This window comes from Cryptomeria japonica, chromosome 11 (genome assembly GCF_030272615.1).
Source record: "Cryptomeria japonica chromosome 11, Sugi_1.0, whole genome shotgun sequence".
NCBI lineage: Eukaryota > Viridiplantae > Streptophyta > Pinopsida > Cupressales > Cupressaceae > Cryptomeria > Cryptomeria japonica.
This window is the reverse complement of record NC_081415.1, coordinates 358,363,506-358,390,591: the sequence shown is the minus strand read 5'-3', so window position 1 is coordinate 358,390,591 and position 27,086 is coordinate 358,363,506. Positions and strand designations below refer to the sequence as shown.

Here is a 27,086-nt window from a genome sequence, read left to right as displayed (position 1 = left end):
AGTAAACACCAATGTTCTAGGAGAGCTTGGTTTTGGTTTTTCTTGGAATCTAATAGTGGTTTTGAGCTCAATTAGTATTTGAGATTGCAGTGATGCTTTCGGAAGCACTTTCACCCTCTTGGATTGTTTTCCACATGTCTTGGAGAGTCCCCTTATTTTTAGTAAGTTCTCATCTTAGCACCCGACATCATCCCTCGGCTTCAATTACATGATCAGCTTTGGTTTTTGGTGCCTTGGCAGTGCTTTCTGCAATTTGATTGAGAAAATTTAAAACATGCACTAAATTTTTTGTTTATTTTCTGTTTTTGCATGTCCTGTAGCATTCTATGCATTCCCTTGTCTTCAATCTCGTGCCCTGGTAATGGTAGGGGTCCTTGCTTGTCTAATCCTTCTCGATTTGCCCTTGGGTCCGCTCACTGACATCCTCAAGGTGCTAGCATGGCATTTCTCCTCGGGCTTTGTCCTGAGAATCATCCTATTGTGTTCTTCATCCTTAACCCTATTATCATGAATTAATGAACGCTCAACATTGGTCTCCTCATGTTGTAACGCAAACCCTGGATGTCCTAAGATGTTCTTTATAATTGCTTCCTTGTGTATTGACGTAGTCCTAAAAAAAGGCCTTGAGGTTGTTCTAGATTAGCTCCATCCTTTGCCTATCTATGTGTGACTTCCTCTTTGCATTAACATTTACTTCTTATGCTTGGATCTTGATGTCCCCTTGCAACATCCGTTGTATTGCTGAGCCCAAACCTGAAAAGAAAATGCAACAGATCAAGAAGTGAACAATTAAAACAATACCATATCCCTCGCCTTGATCACGTTTTGGTAATGATTCTTTTTTGTGTTTGAATAGCTAACACTTTCAGTGTCTTTCACAGCGATCGCAACACAAGGGTGAAATAATGTAAAAAAAAAAAACATAAACCCCATGTCCTCAAAATACCGAACTTAAGCTAGTTCGAAAGACTTAATGTGACTTCGGTATTTCTTTCAGCTTAAACAAGAGTCGAAACTACAATGTTTAAATCATGCGAGTTGCTCTTTTAAAAAAAAAGAAAAATGTCGAACAATTGTTTTGAGGTGACTTTGGGTCCTTTTCAGGGTTATTTTCGGCATTGACAAGGGGCAGTAACAACCTTTAGCGAACTTTGCCTTGGAAGAAAAAAGCTGATACTGGCTTATGTTACATAAATTTGACCTTTCTTTGTTTTTAACGACCACCTTGGTGTTATCTTTGGCGATATTGAGTTAAAGGGAAGGCAATGTCCTACTCCTTGCTTCTAAGAAGACCGAACTCTATTTCATTTGCAATTTTATTTTTGAAAATCTTAACACCATTTTCGGTGTTTCCGTCGGCAATGGCAAAAAGCGAGGACAAAAGAGAAAAAACGATTTCGATCTTAAGAAGACCAAACTTTATTTCCGCACCCTTTCAAAGTTTAGACGAATTGCAGACTTTACTTTGGCAAAAGCAGGAGCAATAGATGAGCAAAAAACGATTTCGTTTTGCCCCCTAAATGTCGAACTTATATTTCATATTTTCGCATTTTTAAGTGTTTCAATTTTTAAAAAAACATTTGGGCCCTTTTTCGGGTTGAACAGAGATGAAAATAAGGTGCCTTACTTTGCTTGTCTTACAAAAAGACACAATTCAACACTTAATTTGGTGTTTCTTTTGGCATGTTCGAAGGTGATTGTAAGGCAAAAAGTTTGATTTTGTACCTAGAGCTCCCCCCTCTCACTCATACGCGGAGCAGGTTTGAATTAGGTGGGGACCTATTGACGTGTATTTTGTACACCATCATACACAGAATAAAATACCTAAAGGCATCTTATCCTCTCTTGAGAAAATAGTCTCTAACTGCTGAAGATTCGCGTAAAGGATCAGTTAGGTAGACTCCAAGGTTCTTTGATGTAGGGTCTCTACGTGTGGACAAGCTCCAGTGGTATGATGTGATTTGCTGGGATCACAAGGGGACTTACATGTGATGATTGAACTTCCGATCTGCTTTGCTGGACGCAGGCTCTTACTGACTTGGATTTGAAAAAAATGAAAAAGGATGGGCGAAGAGAGGATCTAATCCTAATACTAAGAATGTAGGAGCAATGACTTGATTTTTGATGAAACTCGAACTAGATCTTGTTTTGACATCAATGGAACATCTACACAAGACTAGTGCGATCTTCTAAGGGAAGCTTTATGATGTTCAAATCATCACCACAGGCATAGACACCATCAAGTTGATGCATATCAATGAAGAAGTGACAAATTGAAATTGAGCTTAGGCTGAATGATTCCAGTTGACTACGCAAGGCAAGTCTGCAATCAACAAACTGCTAGTAGTATGGATGTACGAATTCCACCATTAATCAATCGCATTTCCTCCATTCATCTAATCATCTACCATCTAGGATTGAAGACTTAACAAGAAACCATGCAAATTGCAAGAAACGACACACTTCACCATTACTTCAATGAAAATGGAGTTTGTTTACAATCAATGGCAACAATTTCTTGCCTTGTCCTCCTATTCTACTCTCTATCTACTAACTACTTTCAACTATTTACAACTCTCTCTCTAATTATTTCTCAATTAGCCTTTACAAATGAAATGCCTGGGCTTATATAGTGCCCACAATACAATTTGATGGCTTAGATCAATTCAAGATCAATGGCCAAGATTTTACAATGAAAACCCTAATTAGGGTTTGTTACAACCATTACATAACATTTAATGCCTGACCAATGATAAAATTGTATTGCTTGGACACATGTCCCTTCTAGAAAAATCGACCAATGGATAGCCAGGGTAGGTACATCGGAGTTTGTGCCAACTTCCATGAGTTAAGTACATTGAATCTGGACATGCTGAGATGGACCTCACTGATTGGAGACGTGATGACTAGGATGCCACCTCATTTGACACTTGTAACTTGGTAGATATTCAACTTGATGTTGTTGAGAAGCTTGCTTTAATTAATTCATCTGGAATTATTTGCTTCTTCAACGAGCCCTTTATTCTAACTCCTTGTGTCCTTGATGTGCAGGAAGATGATGTACCTCGCCTTGGAACGCTGGATTGAAAGAGGTTGCCCATGTCCTTACTTGATCGTCCTGGCGAAGACCGTCCTTGATCCGGCTTGATTTTCCTTGATGAGATCTCCATTTGATGCCTACACAACATTTCAAAAATTAGAAACATGATTTTGCAATGAATAACTAGATTAGAGATTAATTTTTAGGAAACTTCATAATAAATCCTTGAGTTATTATTTCCTAAAAAACAATTGGGCTACTGGAATTCAAAATTCAAAATTCAAAATTTGAAGGCTATGACGATCAACGTTCAAAAACAAAACAATAAATCCATATCGCCATACCTCTCTTGAGAGCTAACTCTAAAATGCCAAAACAAGGAATTTGCCTAGGCAAAAATCAAAATTTGATGGCTTCGACGTGATCTTGAAGGATAATGAACGTCCTCTTTATTAATTCGCCACCCTTGGAATCTTTGATGTGTTCTTCAATGTCCTTGGCAAGTTCGCCTAACTTGAAACTCAATCTCCTTTGATAATGCTTGCACCTTCCCCTTTGAAATTCGCTCCTCCTCTTGAATGACAATTTCGCACCTCCTTGTCTTCTCCAAATCGCATATGAAAGAGGATGCTTGAATAATGATTTAAAAATGAAATAAACACCTCCTTTTATAAACACTTTCCTCATGCATTACCTTAGGCCGACTTGGTGAAAACAAAGATAATTAAAAGCCATTTTTAATTAAAAAAACCAAGGCCGACTTTTGTAAAATAAACCCAAGCGCTCAATTTGATTTTATAATTAATTAACTTTATGCCTTTATAATTAATTTTTTCGATTTTTAATAGGCAAAATTAATTAATAAATGTTATGCGTTATTTTTAAATGCTTTTTGATTGAATTGTTTAAATTTATCGATTTTAGCATTTAAAATAAATTCCAAAAAATGTTTTAACGCCAAAATTTTGAAGATGAAAAAATACATACCTCATCGCCCAGGTCCCTGACTGAGGGACAGGAGCGATCCATCATCTTGGTCTTGATTCTTGCAATTTCGACGTTCAAAGTCTCCATTCTTACGTTGAATTTGACATTTTTGCTAGGGATTTCGAGCTAGATTGACTTGCTTGTGTGAACAAGTGCTTCTTGATATGATATCGCCCTGGTCCCTTGGAGAGGGACAGGAGCGATCCTTGTGTCTTGGTCTAAATTCGCCATCTTTCAATCTTTTTTCTTCGTCATTACCTTCCAAATAGCGTCCTTGATCTTGTGTATCTTTGCCTTGTCATGATTTTGAAGGAAAATGAATGTTTTTGTGAAAATCGCCCTGGTCCTTGCCTGAAGGACAGGAGCGATATAAGTTCCTTGGCTTAATTGATAGCATTTTGACGTTTGGAACCTTCGTATATCATCTTCTAAAGACACCTTAGACCTTGTACCATCTCGCATAACCTTGTCTCAACGTGATTTTTGAGAGATTTGGCAAATATAGTGGATATCGCTCTGGTCCCTACCTAAGGGACAGGAGCGAATTTCAAGGTTATGAGCTTGTCTTTGCTTCCATTGACTTGCCATTGCTTTTATCGTGCAAAATAAAGTCCCTCGATCCCTCTTAGCCGCTTGGTACTTGGCAAACTTTTGAAATCTAGGCATTTATAGGAATTTCGCTCTGGTCCCTTCCTGAGGGACAGGAGCGAACTAAGGGTCTTGGTGTAATTCCTTCAACATAGGCGACTTTGGATACTTCGTCCTTCATTGAGATGCCTTCAAACGTCCTTGCCACATTATACTTTGTCTTGGAGTGCCTTGAACTTGAGGAAAAGGCAACATACTCACTGTATCGCCCTGGTCCCTTGGAGAGGGACAGGAGCGATTCTGCTCTTGTAGGCTTTATTTCACTTCATCACCTTCAAAAACTACCTTCACTTGTCTTGTTATACCTCCTTTCATCCATCCATGCCTTGAGATTCTTTCAAACTTGGCAAGAAAAACATCTAAGACAAAAATCGCTCTGGTCCCTGCCTGAGGGACAGGAGCGAACTTGGGCATTTGGGTCCCTTGTTGATGTTTCATAATCTTCAATTTATCTTCAATGGGTTCGATTGACCTCCTTTCTTGCCTTCAAACTTAAAACTTGCTTGATCTTTGCCCAAATCGTACCTTATGAAGAATTTCGCTCTGGTCCTTCAGTGAGGGACAGGAGCGAATTTGACCCTCTAGGCAAAAACTTCATCATTTCGTTGTTTTTGATCAAGTCTGGATGCTCTATCATGCTCATTTCGTCCTTCACCATGCCTTTGATGTCTCGATTCGTCCAAACAAGGTCAGGAATGGCTCAACTAAGCATTTTCGCTCTGGTCCCTTGGAGAAGGACACGAGCGGAATTTGACTTTTCGAACTCTCTATCAGGACAATTTTAATGGAATATAACATTAAAGTATAAGTGACATTTCCTTCTATGTTTCCTTTCCTCTTTCTTATACTTTAAGTTATATTCCATATATACTTTCAGGATGTTTGAGAGTGGTTTCAGACCTCCAGGAGATATATTGCAAAATCTAGTTTTTGGAGGTTTTTTCAGTTTCCAGACTTAGTCAAATTCAGGATCAGGACATTCCAGACTTAGCCAAATTTCAGGATCAGGACCTCACTCAAGCCGGACTTGCTATCCATGTGATCCCCTGGGCGACATTCAAAATGCAAAGGCTAGCTAACAAAACCCTAAAAAACCTAAAGAACAAACCCTAAAAAGCAAAAAACATGGGTCCCCATTTGCAATGGGGCGATGTGTGAAAACGTCACAACAGGACCCCTGTCTGAGACAAGGAATGGTGGGCAGTGCACAACAATTCTATATTACAACAAAACCTAATAGAACCATCTTTGTCATGTGGACCAAGTGCTGTCAATATTAGAAGAAAATTATTATATGAAATTCAATTTTAGTTTTGGCGAGAATGATGTGCATTATTGCAGCTGGTGTTAAAGTTGATTCTGCAAAAAAAGATCTATATATATAGGAGGCTTTCTAGGTTTGGCTGGTTATCATCGATGCTTCATCAAGAATTATCCGCACATAGCAGCATGTCATATTAAAGAAATAATCATTCCTATGGGCAAAGGAAGTGGAGCAAAGATTTGAATAGCAAATCCTTTTGCACATTTTTTCAAAAGCACGACACAAAGTCTTTATAGTAAGTGTTATATCAGTATTGAATAACATGCTAAATAACCTACTTGAGATTTTATTTGTAATCCTAAATTATAAAGCTACTCAACCATGTAAAATTCCTATTAGAGAATAAACTGCATATTGTAAATAATTACTGACTATAGACTTATCAATATATGTTTATCACATATTCTGTCTATCAATTCCATTCAAATTCATTTATATATTTATATTTTCATGCCCAGCTCTTATTTCTTTCACTCAGTTAGGTTTTCCCTCAAAGCATTTTCATTTCCAAAAGCAAGGTTTTATACGGTAAAATATAAGGTAGAATCAAGATTGGATCTAACACAAGAATTTCTTATTACAAACCAAGCTCACAGATTACTCACCCAAGAACACTTCCAACACTCAAACCACTAAAGACAAATGCAACTGCTCTTGAACGTTGTGATAAGGGAATGGTTCTGCATATAATCAAAACCAATATTGTCAGATTTATAATATCCACTAGCCTCAGCTCTTGTACCTATCAGAAACAAAGAAAGTTCTAAATTTATTGAAAAGTTCAATAGCCACTGTCTCTAATCTTTCCGATATACCTGTTAGAAAATTTATAGAAAAAAAAACCTCAGATGGAATATAAATATTTTGGTAGCTATTAGAATTCAAATGCTTTTTCTTTAACATATAAACTAGAGAATAAACTACATATGGACAAACACTAAACCACAGATTAGCTTCATAACAAGGAATACATCCTAACTAATAATATCCACTATCCTGTTCTTGTATTTCCTGACTACTTGCTACTTCAAGTGTAAGGTGCGTCAGTTGTTGAAATTTGGATGTTTATCAGGTAACTCATTTAAAATGATGTTAAGTGTGCAGCTTGATCGCACAAAGATCCAGGATTCTACAGCACTTATTTTTCATCTCATAATTAAGATCCCTTTATTTGAATATTTTAAGATTTCTTGCCAACCTTTCAAGGTTCAATATCTTTAATTTTTTTTTCTCTTTCATAACATATATGCTATTCAAGTAGTTGGTCTTTGTCTTGTTTTAAGGACCAAATTATTACACGATAATATATCTTAAGGTGAAGGCATTGAGATTTTATTTCATATTACTATAGTATTATAGGAAATAGAGATGGACATCCACAACCAGATCAAAGAGAAATTACACAAAACTGAGAATAGAATATTGGCTCTTTATTCGTATGTTCAGTTTCTTATGTACATCACTATAACCAGACCAAGGGGAAACAAAAGGAGAGATCCCCTGAATCATCCTCAAAAACAACTAATACGAAGATCACAAGAGCCAACCAGGTTTATCAGTTGACACCAAAAAAAACATCTTTGAACCAGTCTTCAACTAATCAAAAACAAAACTAATTTTTGTTCAGGCATAACAAAAAACACAAGTTGACCAAAATCTTTATTTATATGTCTTTAGCTAAATAACTACAACATAAGAAAAATCTCGGATATATCTAACTAATATAGAATGGTAACCTATATCTCTCCCCTACAAATCCGGTTGGCATCCCTGAGAAAACTAATGAACCACTGGCAGTATAAGCTGCATGGACAATATGGGGCTCCCGATCAGACTCGGGTATTTGGGAGAACTGTACAAAGGAGGAAGTTACTGAAGAATGGATATGCGTATTTTCTTTGATTGGACTTCTTGGTGCATTAAGCTCTCAAATTTGGGATTGAGATGGACTAGCTTAAGTATCTTTTGGAAAGATGTCTTGTAGGTCAATTCTTTCTATAATTTCCTTCTTCATAGCATGTTAAATTTTTAGACCGAGGTAAGCAGATTCTGCACTCAGAGAAACAACCCTAACTACAAAGTGAAGCTTCAATGAAAACAGCAGACCAAGTATGATAACCTGCAAACACACACTGGTGAAGATACGAACAACCAACACTGAATAAAAATTTGTTTGTTATTAAACTGTGTTGGTGTTGGAAATAAGCCACACCCGGACCGACGATGGACTGGTCCAGGAGGGGCCAGTAGCTCAGTGGTAGAGCACTCCAGCAGCGTATGGAAGGTCCTAGGTTCGAGTCCTAGCTGGTCCATGTCTCAACATGGTATCAGAGCCAGGTCCAGGCTAGGAGCCCCAAGAACATGAGAGGTGTGACTTAAGGGGGGGTGTTGGTGTTGGAAATAAGCCACACCCGGACCGACGATGGACTGGTCCAGGAGGGGCCAGTAGCTCAGTGGTAGAGCACTCCAGCAGCGTATGGAAGGTCCTAGGTTTGAGTCCTAGCTGGTCCATGTCTCAACAAACTGAAACTGAATTACTCTCAAACACTGTTAATTTTCTGTGTCCTATATATTTTCTTCCTGCTACTAAGTTATGCACACAAGATCTCTTTTTATGGATTGAGACAATCTTCTGGCCTTTATAAAAGCTAAAGCAAAAAGAGTTTAATGAAACAGAAAATATAGCACTTATTCTAGAAATAAAAAACAACTCACCTTCAAAAACCTAGAATCCATCATAATATACATAAACCAGAAAAGCTAGAAGAGTCCAATGCTCACTTGGAAATAGAAAAAAAAAATCTTAAACTAAAACTTAAAGTTGCCTTCAGCACCCAGCTGTAGGAGAACACGAGCCAAGAAATACACTTGAAAAGTTATCATAGCATCCCTATGATTATCTTCCCTTTCTATATCAATATAGTTAGCTTAGTGATAAACTCCCAAAAGCCCATATTGAACTTATGAATAGGCACCCTTACTAGGCCCTTTAGACCCTTCCAGAACTAATTCACTGTCATCAACATTCATGGATGCTGATGTTTATTTTCACCTTTCTAGCTGATATCATCCATGGCCAGTACTGTTCAAAGCGTTCTACCAACATTGCCATAAATCATTAGTGATGGTGATTTTGGAAATATCAATTTTGGGATTTAGAACCATTTAGAGAAAAAATAGTCATTTTCAAAAGAAGAATTGTACAATCTTCTCTACTGTAGACTCACATTAAACATACTGCCCTTAACAGATCCTAAATTCAAGACTACGAGGTCCACTAGCAATTTATATCAAATCTAATGAGTCCCATAGTATAGTTACCAAGGTTTCTACCATCCATCTTGAATTACCTAAAACAGTTCCAAAAGTGCTTAATCGAAGGTGAAGTCAATACCATTAGCATAGTTGAAAAACTCGGACTCGGCAATGACTCAGCAAGCCCAAATTTTTTTAAAAACTTGGGACTCGCAAAAACTCGAGGAGGAACTCAGCAATAACTTGGTAACTTTATCGAACATCTGAAAATACATTTTTTTGAAATATTCTTCAAAAACACACATTTACACCGAATTTGTAGAACATATACTGATTTCCATGATATATAAATCAAAGTTTGAGTTAAATACATAGCATAAACCAAAAAGCATATTAACATAGTCTAAATAGTCTAGACTCTAAACAGTTATAGAGCTGGACAAAGAAAATAGTCTAAATAAATTTAATCTTAAAGCATATTAACATAAATGGCTAATAAAATAATAAATTTATAATAAAAAATATATTTGTGAGTCTATGAGCTTCCTACAATTATTAACATTGAAGATTTTATGGTTAAAAAAATTTTACTGAAATATGCTCCAAACCTTACCTTAACGAAGAGAACAGAAAGTTGAAGAACAAAGGACTCAAAGTGTGACTGTGCACTAGAAATCATGGAAAATTTGAAATAAATCGCATGAACTATGAAGAACTCATACCCATGCCCTATGAAATTGTGTGGCGCTGGAAGAGAATTTGTGTCACGCACTATCAGTGGTTTATTTCGCATTGTAAAAAGTCGAAAACTTCCGTCACGTGGCTGGGATATGACTGAAAAGCTTTAGGTTTTCAATTTTAAGTGTTTTTACCTCTGTTATTTTTCCCCCAAAACATGCGATTTTAGGCGATTTTTGTCTGTTTAACTCACGGCAAGTTAGGGCAAAACTCGTCCGCAAGTTTTGAAGCTTGAAGCAAGTGACTCATCGCGAAAATTGACGCACGAGTACTCATGAGTTTTACAAAAAATCGCAGAGTTTTTCATCTATACTATTAAGTATTTATTTGTTGTAACTCCTTAATTTATGCAAGTCAAATTCTAATGTATGATTTGTTGATGTTCCATTATATTACTTGTGATCTTGATGTTAATACATTCTTTTCATTCTTATCGTCCTACTTATTCCCTAGCTTAACCATCCTTTTTATTGCCCTACATATCATTCACCTTGTTATCCTAGATATATTGTCCTCTAAGTGTGTCAACTAATAGAGGCCTTCTACCTTTTCCATTTTCAAAGGTTGATATCTTGAAGACCTTATACTAGTATATACATCTACATTGTACATTCAAATTCAGGTTGAGTTTGGCAATTTATTATTTTTACATCTCTTGACACTCTCATCCTGATAATGGATCAGGAGTGTGATCCAAAACGTTGATGCAAAAAAGATACACACAATCAAATCCAGAAGCAGCTTAATGATTCAATTTATAGATATTTTTTCCCCTAAATTTGGTACAGTTGTATTAGACATACAATATATGTAAAATACTAGAAATATATAAACATATACATTACTTTCACCAAAATGTATAAAATTAAATATAAAACAGAGCTGATAATTGATAATTCAATGTCAATTGGCAAATGTTAAAAGATCAAAATAGTTGCAAAATCAATAGAAATCATCATATTGCGCACTTCATTGAGAGCATCAATGTCATCATCTATTTTGTTGGAACCATACAAAGTGCCAATGCAACTCCCACTAACTGATACATGCAAGTGACATTAGCAAATTTGTGTTCCTTGTCCTCCATCAAGACTAAGCTATTTGCTAGAGTTGGATTTTTATTTTGCGATTCTTTTCATTAAGAATTTAAGTTTTTTTTTTGGTCCATAGTGGCCTCTCCCTAGGTTTGTCCACAGACCTGCCCTAGGCTAACACTCAGACATACCCAAGCTAAAACTAGAAGCTCGAGGCAAGACCTAAGATAACTATGATGTCCCCATCTTATATGTGAAACCAAACAAGTAAACAATGAGAAAGCTCCTTATATTATCTTTATAAATTATAAAAGCATTCAAAGCCAATACAACGAAGGACAAATGATTAAAGATCAAGTATAGGGTCGACATCATCATCCAGTGATGGGCAAGTTAGACAATTGTATGCATATGATCGGAAGCCGACTCCTAATCAGAATACTACTACATATGATTGAAATTAATAAAGAATAAGAATGTATTGCAATGATCACATACGGTCAACACATGAATAACATTTATATTAGCAACAACAAGTTACATGAACAACAATCAAAGAAACCTTAAGGTAGCCAAATTCACCCAATAGAGACATTATTATTTATTATCAATAAAGTCGACTTTACAAATATGAATAGCTGGTACTACGAGTGAAGGATTGTTGATACTAAGGAGATCATGTGGGTACTTTGATAGATAGAGATTACTTTGCGGCCTTGTAAAGGAGGCGGAAATGTTTCCAAACAGGGATTCATTAAGATAGCAACTTCATATAGCAATTCAGTCTATGGTATGTGCAGCGATCCTTCTTCAAGAATGGCAAATTTCCTTCATGTTTGTTCAAGCCGACTTCATGAACAATCATAGAAGACGGAGATTAAAACTACTATAAGTATTTAGACTCATTAATGATAAAGAAGAAACAACAATTATGATAATTATATTAAGGCTGCAATTTGTTAAATACTAAAAAGGTGCGATGGTTGTTTAAACTTTAGACACATTGTGCATAAACCAAGAGATATGAGTCGTAAGGTGGCTGGTTGTTCAAAAGGCACTTACAATTATGTTATTAATAGCCATCAAGGAAGAGGAATAAATTCCTCAAGGCAGCGATTAGTTTTTAAATTTAAAGCCACGAACTTTCTAAGCGGACATCACTCTTTCAAAGGATGCATCTCTTCATGAAGGCACAAGGATATAAAGTAAAGAAAGAAAAGTGAGGAGAGGGGGGAAAAAATAAAATAAGGAAGAAGTGCGGAAGATTAAAAAGGGAGATATTTTATATATACCAACGGACTTATAGACTGTGGTACGTCAAACTCATGAAGTGGTATAGTGTGTGAAGAAGAACGAAATGAAGTGACATGTACAGATTTGCATATGGAGATATTATTTAGACATCTAGGTGAAAGCAAGTAAATTTGAATAAAGCAGTCAATAAAGATAGCAAAATAGGAGTCAGCAATTAATATACAAACACATGCTGCGGTTAAAATATTATCCAAGACTTTCCCGTGAGTAATGAACGATGCCCGAATAATGGTGCCATCAAATACTTTGGACCGCTGGTCATTATAGAATCATGAGCAAAGATCGATGGGAAAAAGAAATGGTAATAGAAAGACGGGATAAATTAGTCAGTAGCAGTGATCGTCATATATGATTGTTTGGGAAGAAATTAATAATGGCTAGATATAAGTAAGGCCGCAATAGAAGGATAACAATACAAGTGAAGAGGCATTTGAGAATAAATAGTATGTTATCTGCAACGATTTTTACTGATAATACATGATTACTAAAACAGGAATTTAAAAAAGGTTGTGATACATTTTCTTAAAGGCAGCAATCTAAATTAATGTGGTATTTACAATTAAATGACTATGAAACGAGCATAATTAATAAGAGCAATATGTTAAGAGCAGCAGTCAGGGGAAACAAAAAGGATACGATTTGGTTAGTTTCTTTAATTCCAAAGACAAGTCAGCAAGTAAAGACAAAGTGCAACTCATTTTCAAAAGTTAGTTGCCATGTCACTAACGCTTATTAAAGGACATCCATTAAGACAAGCAGATGAGTTAATATCTCATGTTTATATTTATAAACATTAAAGTAAAATCCATTAAATGCAGTGATTCATTAAAAGGTATATCTTGTTAAATAAGAGGTGCGATTTATTTGAGAGTTACATTTATTAATGAAAGGGATGCCTCTATTCAAAAGGATGGCTCTTTTCATAGAAGGCAAGAAGATATAACGAGTAAGGAATTTGTTGTGTGTAAGGAATCATATCGAAATCAGGAAACAACACTTTCAAATCTGAAAACTTTATCAATTTTACCAGTCATAGTATATCTCCCTTTGTCAACTCGAAAAATGTTATCAAGATAAAAGTTCTACCCTGTTGGTTGAAAATTTTGTACACTTGGGGGAAATATAAAAAATTGTGGTTTCAACCACAGCACACGAGTAAAACTCTCCTAATTAAGGGAAGGCTCCCCCTATCTAACTAAAACTGAAATAAAAACAGGATGGGACAGCAGTCTTCCTTCTTTCTTCAAGAAAGACAATATCCTTTTCTCTTCACAGAAAAGGATAGCGATTGAAAATGAACAGCAGTAACTACTTTCAAGTGAAATGAGAGAAAGGAAATGAAGTTTCCTGAAAGCGCAAAGACTTCCGTCACTTCCTTCGGGACGGGACAGCAATATCAAGCTCAAAGACTTGACAATTGGAAGTCCTATCGACCCTTTGCTATACTAAATTTTTATAATGAATAAAAGATAACAGCTCAAAGACTGGAATAATTTATTCTTTTAACACAAAGACAAGAACTAATGCAAGCTCAAAGACTTGCTGCTATTTCTTATCAAATAGTAATTTTCCTCAAGAATAGACGCAAGCTCAAAGACTTGCTGCTCCTTCTAGAGATTTTCCTATTTTAATTAATCTTCTCTACTTGTAGCTCAAAGACTTCAAATCAGATTGGACTAAGCTCCTTTAGAAACAATTTGCATAGAAGATATAAAAAGATTCAAACTCAAACATGTAGCTCAAAGACTCAAAACTTGAGTAATCCTTCTTTATTATTCTTCAAAAACTTTCAATCCACATACCTAAGCTCAAAGACTTCTTGCTGTAAATTTGGCAGAGTTTTTGCTTGCCTTCCAAAAGATATATTTACAATGGACCTCTAAAGTATTTATAGAAGAGGAGCCTTGAGAAAAAGGTGGGAGGATCCTAACTAACTTGAGAGATTCTCTCAACCACCAAGACTCATTCAATAAATAACTGAGACTTCATTAATTAACTAAGATTTACTATAACTAACTAAGACTTATTCCAACTACAGTCCTAATCGGACACAACTTGTAGTTGCCTTACATGTAATTACAAAAGTACAAGTAATGTGTAACTTGTATTTTACAAAAATCACTTTTACATGTAACTTGTCAAAACGAAATTACAACTAAAGATTACAAAAGAGGGAAAATTCAACTAAGTGTTGAAAAACACTTAAGTTGCCTTTTGTGAAGACACGAATCCTTCAAATTTTCTGATGCTCACTTGTAGTTCCTCGGGATTCGGTTCATGGGTGTTCTTAGCAACAACCATAGTCTTCACAATAGTGTCGTGACAGCGGAGGAGCGCACAATTGTCTTTATCCAGGGTAGATTGGATCTCATGCAAAAAGGCTTGGTGTTTCATCAATGCTTGAATTGAAGCTGCCGAGAATTGTTCGCTCCTCCATTCATTATGAATCCTCATTTGTAAATCAGCAAGAACTTCTTCTTCTAGAATCAGCTCTCCATCCTGACTTACTATATTGCAAGAGGCCCTTTCACAATGTGAGACAATACCTCGATAGACTTCATCCCGGAATCTCCTTGCATCACTGATCTCCTCAATGAGGGATTTAAGAACAAGGGTTTTGTTTTCCATGAGTTCCTCAAATTCCAAGTACATGACCCTGGAAGAGATGATGGCGTGCTCCTGCAAAATACTCAGCTGTTGTTGGGGTATGGTACGCCAGATTGCCAGACTTTTCTCAACACTTTCCAGATTCTTTTTGAAAGTGTTAGAAGTCTGATCCAGTTTTTCCTCAATGGTTTCCAACTTAGACATTATTTGAAAAATCTCTTTTACCACTTGAATACATTGATCATGAAGTTGATCAACCCAGGAATCCAGTGCTTGTACTTTCTGAGCAGCCCTTTCCACTCCACGAATCGATTCTTGGGAACCAAAAGAACCTATGGAGTTACTCCCTTCAGTAGCAGGTTTTGTGATTTTATGAATGGCTGCCATGAGCTGTCGGTTTTCTTCTTCTAGCTTGTCTTTCTTTGCAAGAAGATCGTCACACCTTTGCACTAGTGAAGCAATAGAAAACTGAACATCATGTTTAATGACCTCATGTGTTTGCTTGCCCAATTCTACCCTTGTAACCTTATAATCAGCAGCTGACATTTCATCAAGTGGTTTATCTGCAATAGGTTCCACAATTTCAGCTACTTTCATCTTGTTGCTATCAACAGTTACCCTAGAGATAGTCTTTGCCTTCTTAGCAGCTTTTGATATGGACTGTTTGAGTTGCTGGTAGTCAAAGGCATCAGGTGAGATCTCCTGCTTCTTTCTTTTCGGGGTGAAAGAACTAAGCCATGGAGGCAAAGTCATCAACTCACTTCCAGTAGCAGCCGTAGGCAAAGGAGAAGCAGTTTCTGTTTGAATTACCGTGGTCACCCTGGGAGGAATATTTGTTTGAATAGCGACCACGGTTTGCTCAGTTACCAATGGGCATGAAGATTGCCTCATAAATTCTTCAAAACCAGAAGTGGAAGTATCAATTTCTGATAACTGAATGCAAGTGGGATTATCTTCAGGAACTTCCAACACACTTTCTCGTTGTTGATCAGGAGAAGGCTCGTATGCTGAAATGGGAACTGCATTCTGAGGAGACTCATCTATGAGCAAATCAGGAGGAGAAAGAGGCGTCTCAATGGAAATTGGAGGAATGACCTCGTGAGGTGAGTCTGAAACTGGAGACCTAGGCGCATCGTCAGATTGCTGCCCCTCTTCTGGATTATCCAGATCGATCACCCGAACATGCAACCGTGATTTCTCCTTCCCACGAGTAGTCGTCTCCTCAGGAGGAAGCACTACTGCACGACTAACTCGTAACTTGATCCTTGTGCCTGAAGATGAAGCACCCTCCTTGTTATCAATCTGAATCTCAAACTTCCGTCCAAGAAGCCCTGTAGAATCATCTTCTTTACCAACCTTGATTTTGATAAGTCTAACAGCATTACTTTTCAGCCATGCATTAGTATTGGCCAAGATAGGCTGAAATCTGTCAAGGATGGAGACGCACTCCTTGTGTGACCATTGGATCAAAGGAAGTGGAGCTTCCTCAACCCTTCGTGAAATGTATTCAGGATCAAGTATATGCCCGTCATCGATCATCCCCTATGAGATATCCGCCAAGTTCAAGTCAACAATTTGCTCAACAGTGAGCCTGCAGTAATCCATCTTCAAAACTTCGACTTCTGTGCGGAGATCTACCCAGATGTCTTCAATGCGATGAACATGCACAAAGGATTTCTTGATCTTCTCCTTCATACCTCTATAATCGAAATCAGCTCTCGGTTTGAACCTCTTAAGCTTGATTTCCTGTAATTCAACCTCCATGGCCTTAGCCTTCACAGATGTGATAAGGGAGTATTGACCAATTTTCAATGGGTTTGTGCTAGAGATCCCCATTCCAACCTTGTGTCTAGCAGACTGAAAAGTATGATCAGCCATGATCTGTCTTCCCAACTCCATAAGAATTATCTTATCGGTTGGGTATCTTGGAAGCATGTATGGCTGACCATCATAGCATCCAATCCTCATATAGGTGAAGGTGGGAAATTGCAGGAATAAACACCCATACTCAGACACCTTGACCCATGCCTCATCTGATACTCTTTTGTTTCTGAGATCCATGTCAAACTGACACATGAAATATCCAAAGAATGCATCTTGGACTCTTCTAAAATGCAGTCTGCTAGGTTTTAATGGCAACTGGTCATAATATTCCCAAACTGGTATAAGCGAGCGATCACCCTTGGTAGAAAGACCTGGGAAGTGTCTAAGTGACGCTGCTAAATATACCAAATAAGAATTCATGAAAAAGGTCATAGTGGTAGGAACTGCTGCAAGTTGTTCGCACAAAGCATCGCTGATGATTTCGCCCCATGAAATGTGATGCGACTGCCGTATGAACATAATGAATTGATACATCCATGGCTCAAAGACATTAGAGTGCTCAAGGCCCATCATCCTGCTGAGAAGAGTGATGGTGTCTCCTATCTCCCACTTGAAATCACAACGGTACAACTTTGCCCATCTTGAGAAGGAAGGACGAGGCTCTTGGATCCATCTATTGATGTGTCGCTTGCAATCTTTTTCCCTTTTCACATAATACTCTGCTGCACTTTCTTTGGTGATTTCCATATAAACAGGTGCAGGAGGTATCTTGAAGACCTTCTCGATTGTATCCGCATCAAGACGAATTATAGCTTGACCATCATCATTTTTGATGACTCTTGACTCTTTGTCAAAATGATGGGCGCATGCAAGAACAAACTCAGGTTCTAGGGCAGCCACTGGGAAAGAAGATGCATGATGGATATGGCTGTCCAACAGCCGCTGCAAGTTGTTATCCTGTGGATCTTCTACCCTGTGAATGAATTCTGCCATATCAACGTGCCCTTTTTCTGTGTCCCTGATGCGATCCAATGGAGAAGATACCTGGGAAGGTGTAACCTCATTCTGGTATTTGTCATATTTGTATTTCATTTTCTTTGGAGTTGGCGATGCCGGCAAATCTGACATTGATTGTGAACCTGGAATGCTGTGATGAAGACTTAAAAGAGTTAAGGCCACATCATAATCAGCTGCAAATATCATTCTTTCTTTTTCAAATGGGTAAAACTTTGATCTCTGAATTTCACGGTTTTGTGAGATGAAGAGGGGAGATATGTAGAAATGGGAAAATCTTGACTTTGACCAATTTCGGATCTTGGGAGAATTTTCGCAAGTATACAAGTTGGAAAATACATACATGCAATCGGGGTTTTAAAACCCGAATACAAGTACACTTGTAAATTCGAAAATGGAGAAATGGATGAAAAATGGGATTTTGACTTGCGGGAAATGATGGAAATGGAAAGTACGGATATGGGGAACGCGAATGAATAGAAATGGGAATATCTGGGAAAGTCATTTTCATGAAAATGAGAAGAACTTTTCAACATGTAATCCGGTTTTTAAAACCCGAATTTGCAAGGGAAGGGTATTTCACACTTTTCAAGCTTGGAATTTTAACCAAAAATAGTTAAATTCCTTAACCGTAGGGGAAGAACAAGAATTTCCAGCGAACTTGTAATCGAGATTAAAAATCCCGAATACAAGTTTAAGAGGGAATTTTAGGAATAACAATGCAATTCAACAATTGCATTTCAAAGGGGAAGATTTCTTTCACGAAAACCAATTTTTAGGGGAAGAACATCACATGCCAAAAATGCAACTAATAACGAAAAATAAAGAAAACAAGAAAATAATAAAAAGAAGAGAAGAAAGGAAGAACATACCTTTATTAAAAATGCAAAATGCTTTTCCAACAATGCAATAATCCTTGAGATGAAGAAGCAAAACCGGAATATCAAACCCTTATCACGTTTTTTTGTAAAAATGCCCCAAATATGGCAGCAATCTTAAACTTGGAGGAGCAAAATGCCAATGAAAGTGTGCATTTCAAGTTTATTGGAGCAAAATGCCTAAGGTATTTGTTGGAGCAATGACGCCAAAGGTATTTGAAGAGGAATGACGCCAAAGGTTAAAAACGCGGCCAAAGGAAATCACGTTTTTGCAAAAAACGTGGTATTCAATGCACCATCAATGGATCATTAAATGTCTTGAAACTTATCCCATACTCCACGCCTAGGTGGGAGAGGGCAAAATGCCTTAGGAGATTGCAGGTTTATGGAGTAAAAAACGCCCAAAATGTGGATTGGAAAAACCACGTTTTTGCTGATTCAGCTCCAAAAACCAGTAATAATAAACTCTAAATGGCGAAAAATGTGTTTGAAAATGCATGAGAATAGGATAGAATCCTAAACGCCTTGAATCTCTAGCAAATCTCCCCAAAAAATCGCTTTGACATCTTCAACAAATCCATTTTCCTTGCAAATCGGGTTTTGGGAGACAAACAACAAGTTCGATTTACCCAAAAACATGCAAATCGGGTTTTGGGGAGAAAATAACAAGTTTTATTTTCACTTTTTCCATTTACAAGCCAAAATCGGGTTTTAAAAGACAAATAGCAAGTTTAAAAATACTTGTAAAAGAGAAATAAAATCCCTACAACAAGTTAAAAACACTTGCACATATGTAAAGGGGATTTAAAATCCCTATTGCATGCGAAAACCATTAAAGTAGGGGTTTTTTGAACAAACTGCAAGTTTACTTGCAGTTGAGCCAAAAAATCCCTATTTTAACTAAAAATGACCAAAAAACAATAAAAAGATAAAAACATTAAAAGGGGAAACTTAAAATAAATTACAAGTGACATATTTAAAACAAAAGTGCACATGTAATTGATCAAAAATTCCCCTACAAAGACCATAACAATGAATATCATTAAAACTTGCAGTTTGAAGAAAATTCTCCACCTGCAGTCTGGGTTTTAAAACCCGAAATTGAAGAAAAGGCATAGCAAACGAACCCAGAATTGGACGAAATTCAAAACGTAGTTCGAGAATGGACTGAGGATCAAGCTAGTCCAAGGATTAGTCGAAATTCTGCCTCGGGAAGCATGCCATAGAGTAAAATTTTACCGTAGTGATCCCTCATTTTTGTTTTCAAAAATGAGGACAACATACCCTCTGAATTATTCTTAGAATTTTATAATAAAATATATTCAATTTTGATAAAATTATATTTATTAATATATTACAACTCTACTTTAAAGTTAGAATTGTTGTCTAAGGACTAAATGAAGGCAAATCCCAATCGGGGACATTATAATAACCTAAGCCAAACAGTAATTTCCCCCTTTCGGCCTAGATTTCTAGACCAAAAAAAATAATTAAATTAAGTTGTCTAAAATAATGCTTTCAAGCAACTTGTTCTTAATTAGTTATATTTATAAGTTGAATATTTTATTTTAGTAAATTGACTTTACCTGGGACCAAAAATAAAATATTATAAAATCACTTTTGTGAGCAAAAAGAATTAATATTTAAAAATTGATTTTATAATTAAATTTCTGGAAAGTTCCAAGAGGAATTTGAAAGGAGGATTGTGGAAACTCATATCATCATTCTGGATTCTTCATTTTGGAGAAACCCTCTGTGGGAGTCTAAGCTTTCCTTCAACTATTTTACTGAGGACAAAAACCCTAAGGATATATTGGTTTTTATGGACAAAAATCCACTTGACCAGTAATTTGTGGATGCATTCAGTATTCACAGGTTAAAAAAATAGCACAGAAAAGCAAGAGATAACTTCAAAAAGAAGCTTAAAGTTTTCTTTATGGCTGACTAGACTCCAACCGCTAGCTACAATAAAGGAACATGTGGTGAAGAAATAAAGACCAACGACAAGCGTAATATTGGTTTTACTCAATCAAACTCCTTGGGTGTCCAGCAGAGTTGGCCCTATTTTTGAGGCCCTAAAAGTGCTCCAATATTGTTGTTGTATGAAGATAAGTCTTCAACATTGACCCCCTATTGATGAGGTTCCTCAATCTGCTCCTAAATGCCTGGAAATGCCTTCAATTTGGTCAAAAAGTCTCCTTTCGCTCAACCACTTGAACAAGCCACCAACCTCCTCCTAGATGCTCTCCTTGACTGCTGCAACTTATTTCCATCATCATAGGGCATGTGACAAAAAGTTTTAAAGTGCTTTAAATCCTTTCTAGGCATGAAATGTCTGCCTTGGTCAATTGAAAGTTGGCAAGAACTCCTCAAAGTCCACCTAGGACTAGACATGGTTGGAATAAAGCAAATCACATCTTCAAGTTCGCCTAGGCATGGAAGATTAAAACAGTTGGAAATGGCAAAGACTATCCAAAGTCTGCCTAGGCATGAAAAATATGTGCCAAACACATGCCAAGTCCGCCTTGGCAAAGCATACTCCAAGTTCGCCCAAGAAGATGATAGAAAATTAAAACAAAGAGAAAGGTTGACAAAATAAGAAGTTCCCCCTCTCCCTAGCATATCCAGGAACGCTTCAAGTCCGACCATGGCATGTGGGGGATAGCCAAACATGATGACAAGTTAGCCTAGAAAGCAAGAAAATTTAAAATGAGTAAGGCATTAAACCTTCAAAATTTTCCTAGACATAAATGGAATATGTGAAGATACCTAAGCGAGACATAAGGATTCACCCAACACCTAGAAATGAAGACGGTCAACTTGCCATGGCAAAAAAAAATTAGCTGGAGAAAAACAAATTTGAGAAAAATTGCACATGAAATCAAGGCAATAAACAAGCGGGTTGGAAAATAAAAGTGTGACACATAAAAAATGGCTAAGTATGGAATTTTCCACAACCAAAAGAATTAAATTTTCACTAAGTGGAAGAGAAATAGGAAGAAAGAAGAAGAATAAAGACAAAAAGTAAGGAGAAGATGAATAAAATTCTTGTCCATAGACGGAATTTGTTCTACTCAGCACAAGCAAAATCCAGAATTGAAGGCAAATCCACAGGCAAAGTGTGTCTGAACATAGAAAGGATCCACATGAAAGTGCCACAAAATAAAATTGACTAGCCAAAATTTGGTTAAGTATGGGAAATACTTCACAGAAAAAGTTCCAATTTCCTTCATTATGGCAAAAGCACAAGGGAATTCTTCTCCAAAATTAAAGACACTTGAAAGAATTTCCAGGCATCAAGAAAAGCCCTCAGAATTAGCGAAAATTCCGGATTTCTTGAAGGATTTCATCTCTCAATCAGAATCAGATGGTGGCGAGAAGACTATTCCAAACAAATTTCCATACTTAGGCAATTTTTCGACACAAATTGGAGAATTCAAGGACATTCAACAATCAAGATCAACATGTCCAGGTTAAATGAACCTGACTTATCCAGAAGCTTCTAGAAGGCACACTACACAATGTAACAACCTTCTATTTTATTATTGGTTTATATTTAGCAAGAAGGACAAGTGTCCTCAAATGTAATTTTCTCATTGGTCGAAGGGTAGTTAGTTGTAACAAACCCTAATTAGGGTTTTATTTTGTAATCTCGACCGTTGATTTGAAATTAATCAATTGTAAATTATGGGAGCATGTTGAAAAACATGTTGAGATAAGCAATTGTTGCTTAGGATTTCCAAAATAATAAGTAATAAATTGTTTGAATTGATGGTGATTATTTCCCTTATTTTGGAGTCTACATGGTTCTTATCCCTCATCATAGTTTAAATTTTATTTCATGTATGTTAGATGAATGAAGGATTTGATAGTTTAGATTGGTGAAACTTTTTACTCATACTTTTGTTGGATGGATGATTTTCATTGAATGTGTAAAGTTAGCCTGAGCTTTGATGTGGATGCCTAACTTCTACTTTGAGTAATATTGTTCAATTCTTGGTATTATTCATAAGTGTGAAAATCATGAGCACAACCTTAGAAGATTGCACATGCTTTGCGTATAAGTGTGGCGAATCAAAGTGTTGTTATTAGTTTCACCCAGTCTTTACCGTCTCCTGAATTCTTAGGAATAGATTAGAATTTCTGAACCCTTATCTCCTTTTCACTTTTCTTGAAATCCATGATCCAAAACTCAAACGATAAATCTCCATTGTGAATTGAACAAGCCAAGTGTAAGTCCCCCTTGTATTTCAGCATACATAACCAAGCTAGCTATCCAACATAGAGTCGCTCCTTCCCACATATAGACCTTGGAGTCGCCTTATGGTCTTTCTCGCAATCTTGGCACAAGTAGTGATTTTGTTCAGGAGAGGATAGAGTATCCTTGGATATTTTATTCTAATGTTCAATATATGATAAAACGTACACCAACAAGTCCCTCACTAAAGAGAGCAACGAGCTGCCACAAATCATCATTGTTCAGTTGTGTTAGGAAACCTGAGATGCTTTATTCTCCTCTGAAGGTATAGAGGATAAAATCCTTCACATACTTAGGATTGACAAGGGGTGAGGGCCTGAGCAATCGCTTGCTTGATCTCTTTGCAACTAGCCTTCCATTCCTTGGTCCAATTGAAAGCTGAATTTTTCTTCAACATGGAGGTGAGAGGTTTAACCATTGTGGCAAGGTAACCTCCTCACAAAATTAATCCTACCAAGGAAACTTTGCAATTCCTTTTTGTAACAAGGGAGTGGAAGAGAAAGAATGGCCTCCACTTGCTTTGGATCAATGGCCAAGCCTTCCTTAGATACAATGTATCTGTTGATGTGTTTTTTATGCACATGTGAACACAGAATAAAATACTAAGGTATCTTATCCTCTCTTGAACAAAGTTATTCATATGTTGAAGATTTGCGTAAGGATCAATCGAAATAACTCCAAGGTTCTCGTATATAGGGTCTCTACGCATGGATAAGCTCTGTCGTTTGATGTGATTATGCTGGATTCACAAAGGGACTTACGTTTGATTGCCTGAACGCTTAATTTCCTGGAACTTGAGTCCTAACTACTCACTGGGAAAAAAAGAAATATCAAAAGCATAGGGTTTAGAAAATTTATTCTAGGACCTAGAATGTAAGAATATAGATGAACGACTAGGTGGAGTCTTACTAGGCTAGGTCTCACCATCAAACTGAACAATTCGACACCAGCTCAGTGCAATCTTCTAAGGAATGTTTTGGGTATGTTCAAATCATTACCATCAGACATTGATCACCATTCAAGTTAATGCATGAACAATAGACGCATAACAATTTGAAGTTAAGCTCATTCAATGCCAGTTGACCACGCAGGGCGCACTTACAATCAGTAAGAGGCTAGTGGTATGGACTAGGCGGATTCCACACGAGTGCATTCAACAATTGTCTCCATTCAATCTAATCATTTACCATCTAGTATGAAGATTCAACAAGAAACAATGCACATTGCAAAGAAACGACATATTTCACCATATCTTCAATGCAAATGGAGTCTTTTAAAACCAAGGCAACAATTTCTTGCCTTCTCTTCCTACTCTATTCTAATTACTATCTAAGCTTCTGTTCTTCTATCCTATTCACAAACTATTCACTATTAACTATTAACCAACTATTACCCTATTCAAATGAAGAGCCAGAGCTTAATATAGAGATCTCTTTACATTTCAATGGCTTTGATTGATTTACAATCAATGGCTAGGATTACAAGATGAAAACCCTAATTAGGGTTTGCTACAACAAACTCCTTTAGCCAATGAGAAAATTACATTCAATGCATGAGAACCAATAGGAAACCAGGGTAGCTACATCGGAGTTTGTGCCTTCATGCATAAGCGTGATTCATCGAATCTGGACATGCTGATGTAGAGCCTTTTGATTGGAGGAATAGTGACTGGGATGCCACATTGTCTGGTACTCGCTCTGTGATGACCTTGGTCGATCCTCCTTTGCCCTTGATGTGCTTGATGAGTAGCGTACCTCTCCTTGACTCTCTTGTGTTTGATGAGGCTTCTTTACTATCAAGTCATTCCTTCTTCTCTAGAAGCTCATTTTGGCTTGGGGTGTTTGTATGATCTCTCCTCTGACATTTTGTGATCTCTTAATGTGGTAGAATGAGGACCCTGAGGATAGCCTGCTCTATTGCTTGCAACTCCTTGAACACTTAAAGTCCTTCAACTTAGAAGCACTTTAAGTCCTCTTCCACGCATTTGAAGTGTCCTTGATGATGATGAAACTTGAAGAGGTCCTCCTTGTCCTGGCCTGATCTTCCTCCAACTTGATTTTGTTGATCTACAAAACAAACAAAGATGGTGTTAAGTACACATGATATATTCATTCTAACATGGCATTTCTCACTTCAAACCATCAACAAGAGATCATTTAAATCAATTTTGCTTGGAGTTGGGAGGAAAGGGCACACTTTTGTAAACAATTCGCTACTGTACCTTTGGAAGGGACATGAGCGAATTAAAGGGATTAGGCTTGGACTTGAATCAAACGCTCTCACTTTACCTTTATCCACGTTGCTCTAGCCTTGAGGCATGCTAAGAAGGCATCTTAAAGGTTTCCTTGCTCAAATTTTGGGGTCAAGGAGCAACTCTTGGCAAATTCGCTTGTGTAGCCTTGGAAGGTACATGACCCCTAGTGCAATTCGTTCCTATCGCTATAAGAGGTACATGAGAAAATTAGCCTCTTGGCTCAATTCATACACTCATCTTACTTCGATTTGCATTGATCTTCACCTTCCAATCCCTCTCTCCTGAAGACATCATTTATTCAACCCACAAAAAGGCCTAAAAGAAGGATTTCGCTTTAGACCTTGGCCAAGGTACAGACCTCAAGAGGAATTCGCTCTGGACCCTTTGAGAGGTACATGAGTGAATAAGCTTCTTTACTAGCTAAATTCACTTATTGCCTTCTTTTCATCATTTTAGAGTTAGATTCCAATTCTTTCATATGAAGATATCATCATTTTGACCCCCAGGAAGGCCTAGAAGAGATTTCGCTTGGGTACCTTTGGAAGGTACATGACCCTCTAAGAAAATTCGCTTCGGACCCTTTGGAAGGGTCAGGAGCAAATTTGGCATTTTGCTCAATTCTTCCTTCATGAACTTCATCTCTCAACCTTTTTCTCATCAGAATCAAGTCATTTGCCTTTAAAATTGCTTAGGAATAGTGAAAGATCCCTGATGGATCTCTTTTACCAATCTGCTGTAATTTTTATTTATTTAAATTGAATTTTCCTGCTTATTAATATTTTCTTTCAGAAATAGACAGAAGTTGCAGAAGGGTTGAATTCTTTTTGTATTTTGATGATTTTTCAACAAGTAAATAATGAAGTACAAGTACATGAACAAAGTACTGAAAATGAAGTTCATATACAGCCAAAACAAATTCGATTCAAGGCAGATTTCTGAATATAAAATCAAATATTTGACCAGATGAAGATTTCCAATAATTTAAGGAAGATTACAATCAGGAATAATTCCAACCTGGATGCTGAAAGAGTAACATAACTAGGAATGAAGTTGTGGCAAAATTCCAGCCCTCCAAGTGCTGCATGTGGGAAGGAAAGTGGCTGCCAGGTACAGCCGTACGGCTGCCAAGTACACCCAACTGGTTAGAAACCCCAAACCCCACGCTGAACTCTGTCAGAATTGCTGAACCTCCAGAAAGAATGCCGTACAATCTCCAAGATGCTAATAGCTGCAAACAAATCCAAACCACTGTATTGGGGGCTACGTCCCAAACAGGCAAGGCATTGGGGTTGGCGTCCCAGATGCTGAAAAGCTCTTCCAGAGCCAAATCTCAAATCCAAGATGTAAAATGTGTAAAAGATAATCATAGAATGAAGCTCCTATCCCCTTATAACCCCTCTCAATTGCAAATCGAACCCTAATTGTCTCCAAGTGGCGTGGTCTAGTGGAAATGTTATAATTTCTTATTTTAAAGTGGTCATGTTACTAGAAAATGACCTTTTTCCCCATAGACAGAAATCCGCTCACTGAATTGCCCTGAGACCAAAGAGAAAGATTTAAAGAATTTCAAGATCTTTCCAACGAGCTATCACACAATAGGATGCGCATCCAGATGAGACCAAAAATCCCCTTATTACTCCAAAATGGCTAACAACTTAGCCTTATTTAATTATTAAACGCTAACTTAGGAAATATTAAAAATATAACCCAAATAGCCACAAAATGCCCAACTGACATTACAAACCCTAAAATCATCCTGTCACCTGTCTGTGACTGAAGTCGGAAATCAAGGATTCACTGGTAGTCTCATCCCTAAAATCTAGGGATGTTCCTAAAATTTAGGAAACAAGCCCAATCTCTTTGAAACTGAAACCATCTAAAAGGTCATGAATAACCTCACGACTGGCAACT

At 37.1% G+C, this 27,086-nt stretch overlaps 1 protein-coding gene across 2 annotated transcripts in view; it reads right to left on the bottom strand.

The window, feature by feature from the left end:
- LOC131040193 (probable anion transporter 6, chloroplastic) overlaps positions 1-27,086 on the bottom strand; it is a 284,449-nt gene that overhangs the window by 140,409 nt on the left and 116,954 nt on the right. For both annotated transcript variants that reach the window (XM_057973062.2, XM_057973061.2), the window contains exon 5: positions 6,605-6,679. In XM_057973062.2, coding sequence (XP_057829045.2) covers positions 6,605-6,679 — 75 coding nt within the window. The remainder of the gene's footprint in view (positions 1-6,604; positions 6,680-27,086) is intronic.